A 12,581-nucleotide genomic window follows, 5' to 3' on the forward strand; every position below is an offset into this window, starting at 1 on the left:
GGCTCTATGAAAGTTGGATCAGTTTGAGTTAATTTTACATGTTGAGGTTTCTAAGACAATGAAAGTTACAAACCCAAACCTGTGTGAATGAAGATCAGTGATTACAAATTCTCAGGGGAATAATTTTTCCTACCTAAAATTGAGACTAAAAGACAAGTTACTGAGAAACAAATTTTTTCTAGCCCAGCCTTTCACTGACAAATTATCTCTTTGATGGTCCTGTCTTATGTCTACATGTGAATGGTGGTGGTCGGGGGTGGGGGTGGGGCAGTTCTAACAGCCTGTTTTAAACATGTCAAAAGCTTTGCCTTATATCTCCCTTAAAGCTATTCAAATCTAACGTTCTGATTTCCTGGTATCTACAAATGCATTTCAAATTGATCATGATCTCAGAACTCATTTGTCTAATTTACACCTCCTTCTTTGAATCTGATGCTCTAAAATTTAAGTTCTTTTGAGCTCAGCTATGAATTTAAAGGATGCTTCTTATATTTTACCCAGAATTTCTAACGTTTTTTTACAGGAGTAATTTTCAGATATCTTGTCAAAAATATTAAAAGAAACAGAAGTTTTATGAGTTTCAGACTCAAAAAAATCTTCACTAATAAGCACTATTCTGAGTTCCATGGGTTAGCAAGATAACTAAGACTTTAAGAAGCTTACAATCTAGTTGGGCAGACACATTAAGTAAACAATGAACCATACTAAATGAAATGATATAAGAAATGGAAATATAAGAAAGAAGCTATGACGAGACAGATGGAAGAAAGATGTTTTTTACTTTATAGGATAGCCACTGTTCTGTACTTTTTATAGGTCCATCATTTGTCTTTCTAAACGTACCAGTATCCTATCTACCAGACTTGATTTAAGTCAAGAACTGTGTTTTATGCTTATTTACATTTCCCTAGGGTGCCTATATTAAAAACAAAATAAACTATGGACTTCCACTTCTGAGAAGATAAAACAGACATACTTTTCCCTTCTTCTTCCCATTAAGTACAATTAAAAACCATGAACATTATATATAAATAGATATTAAGAAGATTCTGAAAGGTGAAGAGAAGAGGGCAGATTGGTTAAAGGCTCTGGGACCATTATAACACCACAGTGACAAGTTCCATGTATTTTCTTGTCTCACATATTCCAGAGTTGGAATTGGAGTAGCCAGAAACCCAGAAATGCCCCTAAGCACAGATAAAAAATAAAAAAATTAAAAAAATAAAAATAGCCCAGCAAAAGTCTGTTTTCTAGCCAAAGGACCAGTTAAGAAACACAGTTTAGAAACATAACCACTATTCTATAGCTAAATATCACAGAAAAAAACATGGCCTCCCTCACCCATGTTGCAAAGGCTGATTGGGAGCCTAGACTCTCCTCCTCTTTAGGCGATAAGGAGGAGCCATAACCTCTTGTCAGGGTGAGGGCAAGCAGGAAAGGGCTGAGACTTTCATCCTTACCCAGTAGTAATGTGCTCTCTACTCCTTGCATTATCGGTGGAGACCATGTGGGGAGGCTGGACTTCCATTTTCATGTGGTAACAACATGGTCTTTTTATCTTTCCCCACTGTAGTGGTGTCAGAGGAGACAGACTAGAGAGTCGGATCTCACTGATGGCCAGAGGTAACAAGGTCATATCATTGAAGTATCAGTGGAGGCCACATGGTGAGGAATAATTAGGCACTCCTGCCCCTCCCAGTCAAGGTGGTATCAGGAAGGCCTAGTGAAAAATGGGAATTCTACCCCGGCCCAGCAGTAATGTGTGCCAAGAGAGGTCAAGGAGAAACCTGGAATCCTACTAGTATATGGCAGTAATTGACCTGTCAGACTATAACAAAAGATCCACCATTTGTGTTATCAGTGTTCTGGGAGGAGAGGAGAAAGTACTTGATGAAATAATGACTGAAAACTTTCAAATGTGACCACCCCCTCCCTCAAAAAAAAAAAAAAACTATAAAAAAGCTATAAACCCACAGATTCAAGAAGCCAACCTCAAACAGGTTAATCCCAAAGAAATCTACAACAAGACACACCATAGTCAAACTTCTAAAAACTGAAGACAAGGAAAAAATACTTGAAAGCAGTGAGAAAGAAAAAAACACCTTACCTGTATTTTAGGGTAAAAGCAATTTGAATGACAGGATTTCTTATCAGAAAACTTGAAGGCCATAAAGAAATAGCACAACTTTTTTCAAGTTCTGAAAAAAAGAACTATCACCTAGAATTTTATATCTAGTGAAAATATCCTTCAGGAATGAAATAGAAATCAAGATATCCTCAGATGAAGGAAAGTTAAGAAGTTATGTCGTTAAAAACTAACCCTAAAGGGATGGTTAAGGAAAATTTCTAAACAGAAGGGAAATGACGAGAAAAGAAATCTTAGAATGTTAGAAAGGAATACAAAAGGAAAGAGTAAAAATATAGGCAAATGTAATACATTTTCCTTTTCCTGTTGAGTTTCTAAATTATGTGTTATTGTTGGGGCAAAAATCATAATACTGTCTGATGTGGTTATATATGTATATAAAGAAAATATTTAGGATAATTGTATTTTCAATGGGGAAGGGAAAAGGCAGTTACAGGTTGAATTTTTCCCCTCAAAAAAGAGATGTTGAAGCCCTAACTTCTAGCACCTCAAAATGTGACCTTATTTATAAATAGAATCATAGCAAATATAATGAGTTAAGATGAAGTCACCCTGGAGTAGGGCAGGGTCCTTATCCAATATGACTTATGTCCTTATATAAAGACAGCCATGTGAACACACAGAGAAAAAGGGAGAATATCATGTCATGACAAAGGCAGAGACTGGAATTACGCAGATATAAGTCAAAGAATCCCAGATTGTCAGCAAACCATCAAAAGCTAGAAAGAGGTAAGGATGAATTCCCTTCCAGGTTTTAGAGGAAGCATGGCCCTAGTGACACCTTGATTTCTGACTTCTTGTCTTCAGAACTGTAAAACAATAAATTTCAGTTGTTTTAAGCCACCCAGCTTCTGTTACATTGTTATAGCAACCCTAGGAAACTAATATAAGTATGTAAAGGGGAAGTAAGGTTTCTGTACTTTACTGGGACTAGTTAAATGTTGACACGATTAGATTGTGATGTTCTGTATATATGATACCAAGAATAATCACTAAGAAAGCTATAGAAAGAAAAACATTCAGAAACTCTATAGATATATTAAAATGGTTCGAGTAACTCACAGAAAGATAGAAAAAAGAAAACAAAAAAACTATACAGGATAGAAAACAAAAACTTGGGAGATAATCCTTAATATATTAATTATGTTAACATAAATGAACTAAATACACTAATTAAAAGAGATTGGAAGAGTGAATTAAAAATCATGACCCAACTATATGGCATCCAAAAGAAACTCACTTCATATCTAATATAGGCAGTTTGAAAGTAAAAGAACAAAAAAGGTATATCATGTAAACATTAATAAAAAGAAAGTTTTATTAATATGGCTATGTTAAGATGAGATAAAATAGAGTTCGGGCCAAAGAAAATGACCAGAGACAAAGAGAGAAGAGAAGAGCATTACAGTATGACAAAGGATCAATCCACTAAAAGTCATAACAATTCTAAATGTCTACGCACCAAACAACAGAACTACAAAATGGGATGAATGACAAGATGAAACAAAAACTGACAGAATGAAGGAGAAAAAGACAAGTCCACAATTTTATTTGGAGATTTCAACATTTTCCTCTCAACAAGACCGAACAACTAGACAGAAAATCAATAAAGATAGAAAAGAACTCAACACCACCATTGTGAAGTAAATGGATAATTCAGTGAGCTTGGGTTATGCAAATACTGCACATTCCAAGGAAAGGATTGGCCCTTGACTGGTTCCTAGGAGATAACCTCTGAGTTCTTGGAATATCCTGTGTTAAAAGAGTGTCTCTGTATAGCTGACACCTTGGGCCACACCATATGCTAATAAAGTGATTAATGAATGGTAAATGCCTGTTTTTGTTTGCCTGGGGCCCTGGGCCATACTATATATCAGTATGAAATGTAATCATGAGTATAAAAGTTTTTCTGAGTTTTGTGAGTCCTTCTAGCAAATTATTGAACTTGAGGGTAGTCTTCAGGCCACTAACAAAACCATAAAACATAACCTAATAGATGTTAACAGAACATTTCACCAAATATCAGCAGAATACACATTCTTTTCAAGCACACATGGAACATATGTCAAGATAGACCATATCCTGGCTCATAAAACAAGCCTTGACTAATTTGAAAGAAATTAAATCATAGAGAATATGTTCAGTGACCATAAGAGAATCAAACTAGAAGTCAATAAAAATATCCAAATGCCTGAATGCTAAACAATATACTTCTAAACAATCTATGGGTCAAAGAGGAAGTCTCAAGGTAAACTAAAAAACATACATTGAAACTGAATGAAAATAAAAATACAAAATATCAAAATTTGTGGAACACAACTCAAGTAGTGCTGAAAGGGAAATTTACTGCATGAAATGCTTACTAGAAAAGAGGAAAATTCTCAAATCAATAATCTAAGATCCTTGAAAAAAGAACCCTGAAAAAGAAGAGCAAAGTAAGCCCACAACAAATAGACACAGTTCTGACAAGCTTGACAGAGAGAAAAGAGACTCACATATTACCAATATCAGGAATAAAACAGGATATTGCTATAAACCCTGCAGACATCAAAAGGAAAACAAGGGAATATTATAAACAACTCTACGTACACAAATTTTGACTTAGGTGAAATGAACCAATGCCTTGAAAAATACAAACTATCACAACTCACTCAATAAAGTGATAAATCTGAATAGCTCTGTAACTATTAAGGAAATTGAATTCACAGTTTAAAATTGCGCCCCTTCCCCCAATATTATAGGCCCAGATGGTTTTGCTGGAGAATTCTATCAAATAATTAAAAAAGAATTAACACCAATTCTACACAATTTCTTCTAGAATATAGAAGGGGAAGAAAGATTGTTCAATTCAGTTTATGTAGCTATTATTACCCTCATACCAAACTAGACAAACACAATACGAGAAAATAAAACTTTTATGAATATAGATGAAACAATCCTTAACAAAATATTAACAAGTATCATTTAGCATACATAAAAAGAATTTTACACCATGACTAAGAAGGGTTCATTAAGAATACAAAGCTGGTTCAATATTTGAAAATCAATCAACGTAATACAACCATAATAATATACTACAGGAAAAAAGTCATATGAGCAAATCAAGTGATATGGAAAAAGAATCTGACAAAATTCAACACCTATTCATGAAAAAGATTCTCAGAAAATTAGGAATAGAGAGCAACTTCCTCAACTTAATAAAGAGCATCTACAAAAACCACACGGCTAACATTGTACTTAATAGTGAAAGATTAAATACTTCTCTCGTAAGATTGGGAACAAGGTAAGGATATCTGCTCTCACCACTCTTATTCAACAAAAATCCTGAAAGTTCTAGTAAAGGCAATAAGGCAAAAAATACAATCAAAAGTACATACATTAGAAAAGATGCTATAAAATGTCCCTATTTGCAGCAAATCTCAAGGAATTTTCAAAAGTCTCCCAGAAATGTTTTCAACAAGGTGGCAGAATACAAGACAAACAACTAAAATCAACTGTATTTCAATATAATAGCAATGAACACGTGGACACAAAAATTTAAAAATATAATAACGTTTACTCTTGCTCAAAAAATGAAAACTCCAAAATGCTGAAGAAAGAAATCAAAGATGATCTAAATAAATGGAGAGATACACTATGTTCATAGATTGGAAGAGTCAACATAGTAAAGATGTCAATCCTTTGCAAATTGATATGCAGGTTTAACGCAATTCCTATCAAAATCTCAACAAGATTTTAGACAATTTTATTTTAAAATTTATATGGAAAGGCAAAGGAACCCAAACAGAACAATTCTGAAAAAGTGAGAAATATCAGTTTATATGATTTGTAGAGTTATTTTACAGCTACAGTAATCAAGAGGGTGTGGCACTGATGGAGAGATAAGACACACAGATCAAAGCAAAAGAATAAACAACCCAGGAACAGATTTTTACAAATATACCCACATAATTTTTGAGAAATGTATAAAAGCAATTCAATGGTGGAAGGATAGCCTTTTTAATCAATGATCTTGGAGCAGCTGGACATCCATAGGTAAAAAACGAAACTCAACCCAAGTCTCACACCTTATATGAAAACTACCTCAAAATAAATCATTACTTAAATGTAAGATGGAAAACTATATAAAACTTTTAGTGAAAAACATAGAAAAATGTAGGGTTTGGGATAGAGTTCTTAGACTTGACACCAAAAGCATGATTCATAAAAGGAAAACTGATAAATTGGACTTCATCAAAATTAAAATCTTTTACACTGTAAAAGACCCTGTGAAGAGGATGCAAAGAAAAAGTACAGATAGAGAAGATATTCATGAGCCACATGTTTGATGAAGGACCACTCTCTAGAATACATAAAGAATGTTCAAATTTTAACTGGAAATGGAGAAATAATTCCATTAGAAAATGGGTAAAGACATGAACACACACTTCACCGAAGAGTATATACAGGTGGCAAATAAGTACATGAAAATACATTCAATATAATTAGACACTGGGGAAATGAGAATTAAAACCACAATGAGATATCAGTATATATACATAAGAATGGCTAAAACAACAAATTTTGACAAGGATGCAGAGAAACCGAGTCACTCATACTGGTGGGAATGTAAAATGGTAGACTCACCCTGAAAAACAGTTTGGCAGTTTTGAGAAAAACCAAACACAACTATCACAGAACCTAGCAATTCCACTCTGGGTATTTATTCCAGAGAAATGAAAAATTATATTCACACACAAACATGTAAACAAATGTTCATAGCAGTTTTATTCATTATGGTCTGACCACTGGAAACAATCCAGGTGTCATTCATCAGGTGAATGGTTAAACTGTGGTACATCCATATCATGGAATACTACTCAGCAATAGAAAGGAATGAACTACTGGTACACTCAACAATTTATATTAATCTCCAGTGAATTATGCAAAGTGCAAAAGTCCAATCCAAAAGTTTATATATACTGTATGATTCTATTTATATGACATTCTTGAAATTAAAAAAATATATAGAAATGAAGGACAGATCAATGGTTGCCAGGGATAAGGATAGGGGGTTGAGAGGATGGGGTTGGGAGGGAAGTGGGTGGACTATAAAAGGACAACACAAGGATCCTTGTGATGGAATTGTTCTCTATCTTGACTCTATCAATATCAAATCCTGGTTGTGATATTGTCCTATAGTTTCATAAGATGTACTTTGGTGGAAATTGATAAAGGGTACAGGGGATCTCTATTATTTCTCACAGATGCATGGGCTTCTACGATTACCTCAAAATAATAAGTTTAATAATAAAAAAAAAAAACCCTACGAATCATACTATTTATTATGGAGCACCTACTGTATCACCAGGCCTATGTAAGGTACTTACATGAATATTTATTTAATCTTCATAAACTCTATAAAGATTATACCTATTTCCTAACTTATATTTCTGGAACATTGATTCTTTGTGACATTAATAGCCTTCCTTAAAGAGTTCCTTAGTGAAGTGGTTTGAGAAACGTAAAAACATTTTTTTTTTGCAGTAGGATTTTTAAAGGCCTTTAATATACTTACATTATAAATATTCAAAAGAAAGCCATCATATACAGCTTTCCTCAAATTTCTTTAATTTTTGAGCTTTTGTTTTCACATGCCTACTACCAACTTGCTTAAAGAACTAGCATTCTTTGTAATATACCAGAATAAATGTTGGATTATAGTTTTCAATCAATATCCCTACTGGAGTTGGATTTTATGTGTTATTTCGATCTAGGTAATATATTTACCACTCGAATGTACTCTAATCATAGTGTTGCTGATCCAAACTACTTACCATGTAACAATATAAATAGATCGAAGTACCAATGTAAAGACCAACATTCCATACATGACCTGAATAAGAAAGGAAAAATGAAGTTAGTAAAATCATTATTCTATAGCAAAGGGAGTATATTTTGCACATGAAAATAGCCCTCCCAATTAAATGTAAATTACATTTTAAAGAACAGAATTTTTAAAAATATGTAATTACATAATTGAGAGTCATACTAACCTTTAAGGAAAAATTAAGAGCCTGCTTGTAAATAACATCAGAAGTCCTGTGTCCATTGTAATTCTGAATGGTTAAACACAATTTTAAATATCTGCTGAAACCTGATATTTAAAATTGTGTTTAACCTAATTTTGCCTCACATTCCTTAGATCTTTCCCTTCTCTTTAGCTTCATTTTCAGCAAATGATTCTACTTATAACAATATAAATATGAACTCTTTTAACCTTTTCTCCTAAACGTTTCTCCATTCATATATGCATCCTCTCTCTGGATTCTTTCTCTCATTTGTCTCCAAAGAGATGCCCATTTCTTTTTGACTGAGGTAAATGTAATTTGGGTTCTTTAGTCTATATACTCCTACATCTTCCTAGACTTGGCTCTATCAACTATCTTTCTCTTCTGTATTGATCAATGGGTAGGTACTACTACTACCTGGAAAACTGAACCTAGTGGAGAAATTGAACTTTTAAAATTATGAAATAGTAAATACAAAAAAATTGCATAGAATATAAATGTATAGCTAAACAAATATAAAGCCAACAGCTGGGAAAGTACCACTCAGGTTAAGAAATGCATCTCTCCTAATACCGAGAAGTGCTGCATGTTTCTCTTTCCAATCCAACCCTTGCCCCTCCCCCTTGGAGGAATATCTGAGTTTAAAACTTAGGAGGAAAATCTGAGCCGAAGAAACAGGTTTATGAATCATCAGCATACAAAAGTCAAGGGAAATGGATTGTTCAGGGAGTATATTAAATATACTGAATGGATAAGGAAGGATCTATACCCTGGCAGTACCATGGGGCTTTTTTAAATTAATGTACTTCTCTTTATTATGTCTAGCTATAAAAGGCTGACTTCCTAGGCTCTCTTGCAGCTAGAAGTGGCCACATGACCTTTGTAACTTTATGCATACTATAATATCAGTCATATTTTAAATATAGATACTAGAATATTTTTCTGCTCCTTTTAATTTTCATCTGAAAATATTTTAAAATTTTTGTCTTTCCATATTTAATAACTTTTCAGCCTCCAAGCTCCAAAGACTATGAAAATATTATTAGTGTTTTCTATCAGCTAAAGTATCCTAGAAATATGCTGTGTATAAACGGAGACCTGCTATTTATTCTCAAGGAAACTATAGCTTAGGAAAAAAGCAGGCTGTGTTTTTATCAGTAAAAAAGAAAATGAAAGTGTATGAGAAAAGCAGAAAAGGACAAATGTTTTGTTCTGTGAGCTGCATTAAAATGTGGAAACATTTGAAGATGGATGAAACTGAGAGGTAAAAGAGGGCAAATTAAGTGGGACAGGGCTATAGTGTGGGACTTTGGAAAGGGTACATATACAAAAATTATTCTGATGATACTGAGAGAGACTGACTTTAAATATTTCCTCAGAGTTAACATTCTCTAGGATTCATTCCTTATGGTCTAGTTCTTGGAATAAATCAGTAATTGAGAAAAGTTCCAAATAACCAACCAGTTTATTTTCCGCCAAGTACTTACTGAACATTGACAGTGATAGCCATTGGACCAGGCATTTATCATTCAAAGATGAAAAGGCACACTATTCCTGACTTTAGTGAGCTCAGTGAGTCTAACAGAGGAGACACATGTGTAATCAAATCTAGCACTTGGATCTGGTTTCTCAATTCCATTTTCCAATAAAAGAAACCAGGGCTCCATGGAGATTTGGCTGATTTCAGGCTTGAGGTAGGGGAAGAGCAAGATAAGCCCAGAACATCTTATACTAAAATGTAAGGAATACTCAAAAAATAATGAGAACATGTCAAAAGGACACAGAAACCAACTTGAAAGGGCTCCACTGGCCAAATATGAGGCAATTATGTATCCAAATAAATGATAGTAACAAATCATGACTTGGATAAAATAGGAATACATTAGTCCATAGAGATAAAAAATAAATTGAAAGTTTAATAATTGAAAGAATTTTCATAAGTCTCAGGGTACTTTTCTACAAATTTCTTATTAATTATGCAGGCACAAAGAGTAACTTTACAATGGAGAAGTATGGTAGACACTATCTTAAATGATCACGCTACAACATGCTCCAACATTTTGATAAGATACCTTCAAGTGGTTCAGGGGGAAAATGTTCTCTGTAATGTTCTGGCAACTTTTCTGTAAGTTTGATATTATTTAAAAATAAAAATAGAGTAAGTCTTCACTTAAAGTTCACAGATTCTTGAAACAGGCAAAATGACATATAATGAAACCAATTTTACTACAGGCTAATTGATAAAAGCAAGAGAAAAGTTCCTACAGCATATGATCAAAGTATAAGGAATGATGTTGAATGAAATGACGTTTAGAATCTGCTGTATTTAAACAATAAAGAATTTTATACTAATCTGTTAGAATACTTAGGCACTTAGCTCACCTGTGGCCAAGTGCAGTTAATCAGAGTGGAAGGTAGGTAAGGACTTTTATATAAAACCCCAGTGAGTGGGAATACATGGTGGTGATAGGTAATGGGATTTAGGCATTTGGATTTTGTAAAATATTCACTCATTATTTTAATAACAAACAATTATCCAAACATAGTAAGTAACCTCTAACAGATAAAGCCAAGAGCTGCAGTTGGAGGATCTAGAGTTTTCTGCCATCTAATTACTGCCTCACTATATAACCTTGAACAAGTCACTTCCTTATCTTGGCCTGGACTCCCCACTTGTAAAATGAAGTGACTGAGCAAGGTGATAGTGGTTTCATATTCCTATAATTCTAGTCAAAATAGGGGTGCAAGAGGCATTTTATCTGAAAAGTTAATATGTTACTCTAATATAAGGTTGGTGCTTCTACATAATTATATGATAGTTTAAATACTAATAAGACAAATGTAGATATTACTTTATAACTAGAAAACAATTATACAAGTCTCAAAAGGCAATATAGTCTATGGGTAAAAATATAGTTTTTGTAGATATTTAGACTGGTTTAAGATTATAATTCTGCCCCAACTATACAGCCTTCTAATTTATTCTACATAAAACTGTCAGATTATCTGCAATAGATCTTATCATGTCACACCTCTGTCAATGACAAAAGCATAAGATCCAAACTTTAGCATGATATCCAGTGCTTCACTAACTGGTTCATCTTCCTTTCCCTTCTAATGTTCTAGAGGATCTTGCATTTTAGTACAGGATTTCCCAAACAGTATCCCCCAGAATACTATTGTGCTGGGTGATATCAAGAAATATTCTATATAAAAAGAGTTCTATGGTCAAATAAATCCTGTTCAAATGTCATTTCTTGTGTGAAGCCTTCCTGAAATCCTTCTATAGACATTAATCTCTTTTTAGTTCCAAAATATTTTACTTATATTTGACTTCAGGCAGTTTCTAAAGTTGATAACGGAATTTTGGTTTACCTTAAGTAAAGCATAGCTACGCCTAAGTGTTGCATATTAAGTCTTCATCATTTTTTCTGTAAGTTCATCATTGTACTAAAATCTAAATAGCATTTTTCGTTCTTTCTAAAAACATTTTTCTGATAATAAATTAGATTCCATAGTAATCTGCTATAAAGTGCATCATCGTATCACAGAATACATATGGACTTTGAAATAAAAAGGACCTTGAGGGTTCAATTTCCAGCTCTGCCACTAACTAGGCAAGAAACATTGGGCAAAATATTTAACCTTTCTGACTGTTATCTCGCCTACAAAATAAAGATAATTTGTTTGCAGGTTTGTTGATATTTTAGGAAGATAATAGGTAAGTCGATCGTTATAAACTATATGAAAGAATACATAGTAATTAGCACATAATAGATACTTGAAATGCCAGTTTCTTTTGCTTCTTTTCCAAGTGTGCTTACATAGTAGTTTCCTTACATCCCTAATATGTAATAAAATGGCACAAATGAAACAATAAAATTTAAATAAACAATTTTTCCAACTGTTTATATAATGTGTCCTTTCTTGCAAACCTTGAGGGTCAAATTAGAAGGAACAGTAATAAAATACTGATATGTCATATCTAGAAACAATCTTTAGGAGAATCTATTTTGGCAGAAAGACTTTAAGCAATAGTACTCTTTGAGACATTAGATGAGATCTCATTTGAGATATTCAAGTACTGATTTGTCAATTAGCTGCTTAAAGAGGGTTCACTAACTTCTTAAATGTTCTTTTAATTTATCCTCATGCATGCTTTTTTTGTTTCCTTAAGATATACTGGTATTTCTAATGAATGTGGCAGCTGTGTGATTTGAGTATTACCCTTTGCAAGGCCACCAAATTAAATAATTGCATTTGGCTCTCTTTTGGAGATGTTTGGAACACCTTGGATTTAATATAGTAAAGCGCAACTGTTATCAGTATTTTCTCCCTCTGGGAAGCAAATTTGGTCAGTAAGACAATCATGCTGGTTGTGTCAA

General features: G+C 33.4%; 1 protein-coding gene across 1 annotated transcript in view; it reads right to left on the reverse strand.

The window, feature by feature from the left end:
• ACER3 (alkaline ceramidase 3) overlaps nucleotides 1–12,581 on the reverse strand; it is a 108,768-nt gene that overhangs the window by 18,452 nt on the left and 77,735 nt on the right. The window contains exon 7 of the mRNA XM_016161498.2: nucleotides 7,963–8,021. Coding sequence (XP_016016984.1) covers nucleotides 7,963–8,021 — 59 coding nt within the window. The remainder of the gene's footprint in view (nucleotides 1–7,962; nucleotides 8,022–12,581) is intronic.

This window comes from Rousettus aegyptiacus, unplaced genomic scaffold (assembly GCF_014176215.1).
Source record: "Rousettus aegyptiacus isolate mRouAeg1 unplaced genomic scaffold, mRouAeg1.p scaffold_m13_p_5, whole genome shotgun sequence".
Lineage (NCBI taxonomy): Eukaryota > Metazoa > Chordata > Mammalia > Chiroptera > Pteropodidae > Rousettus > Rousettus aegyptiacus.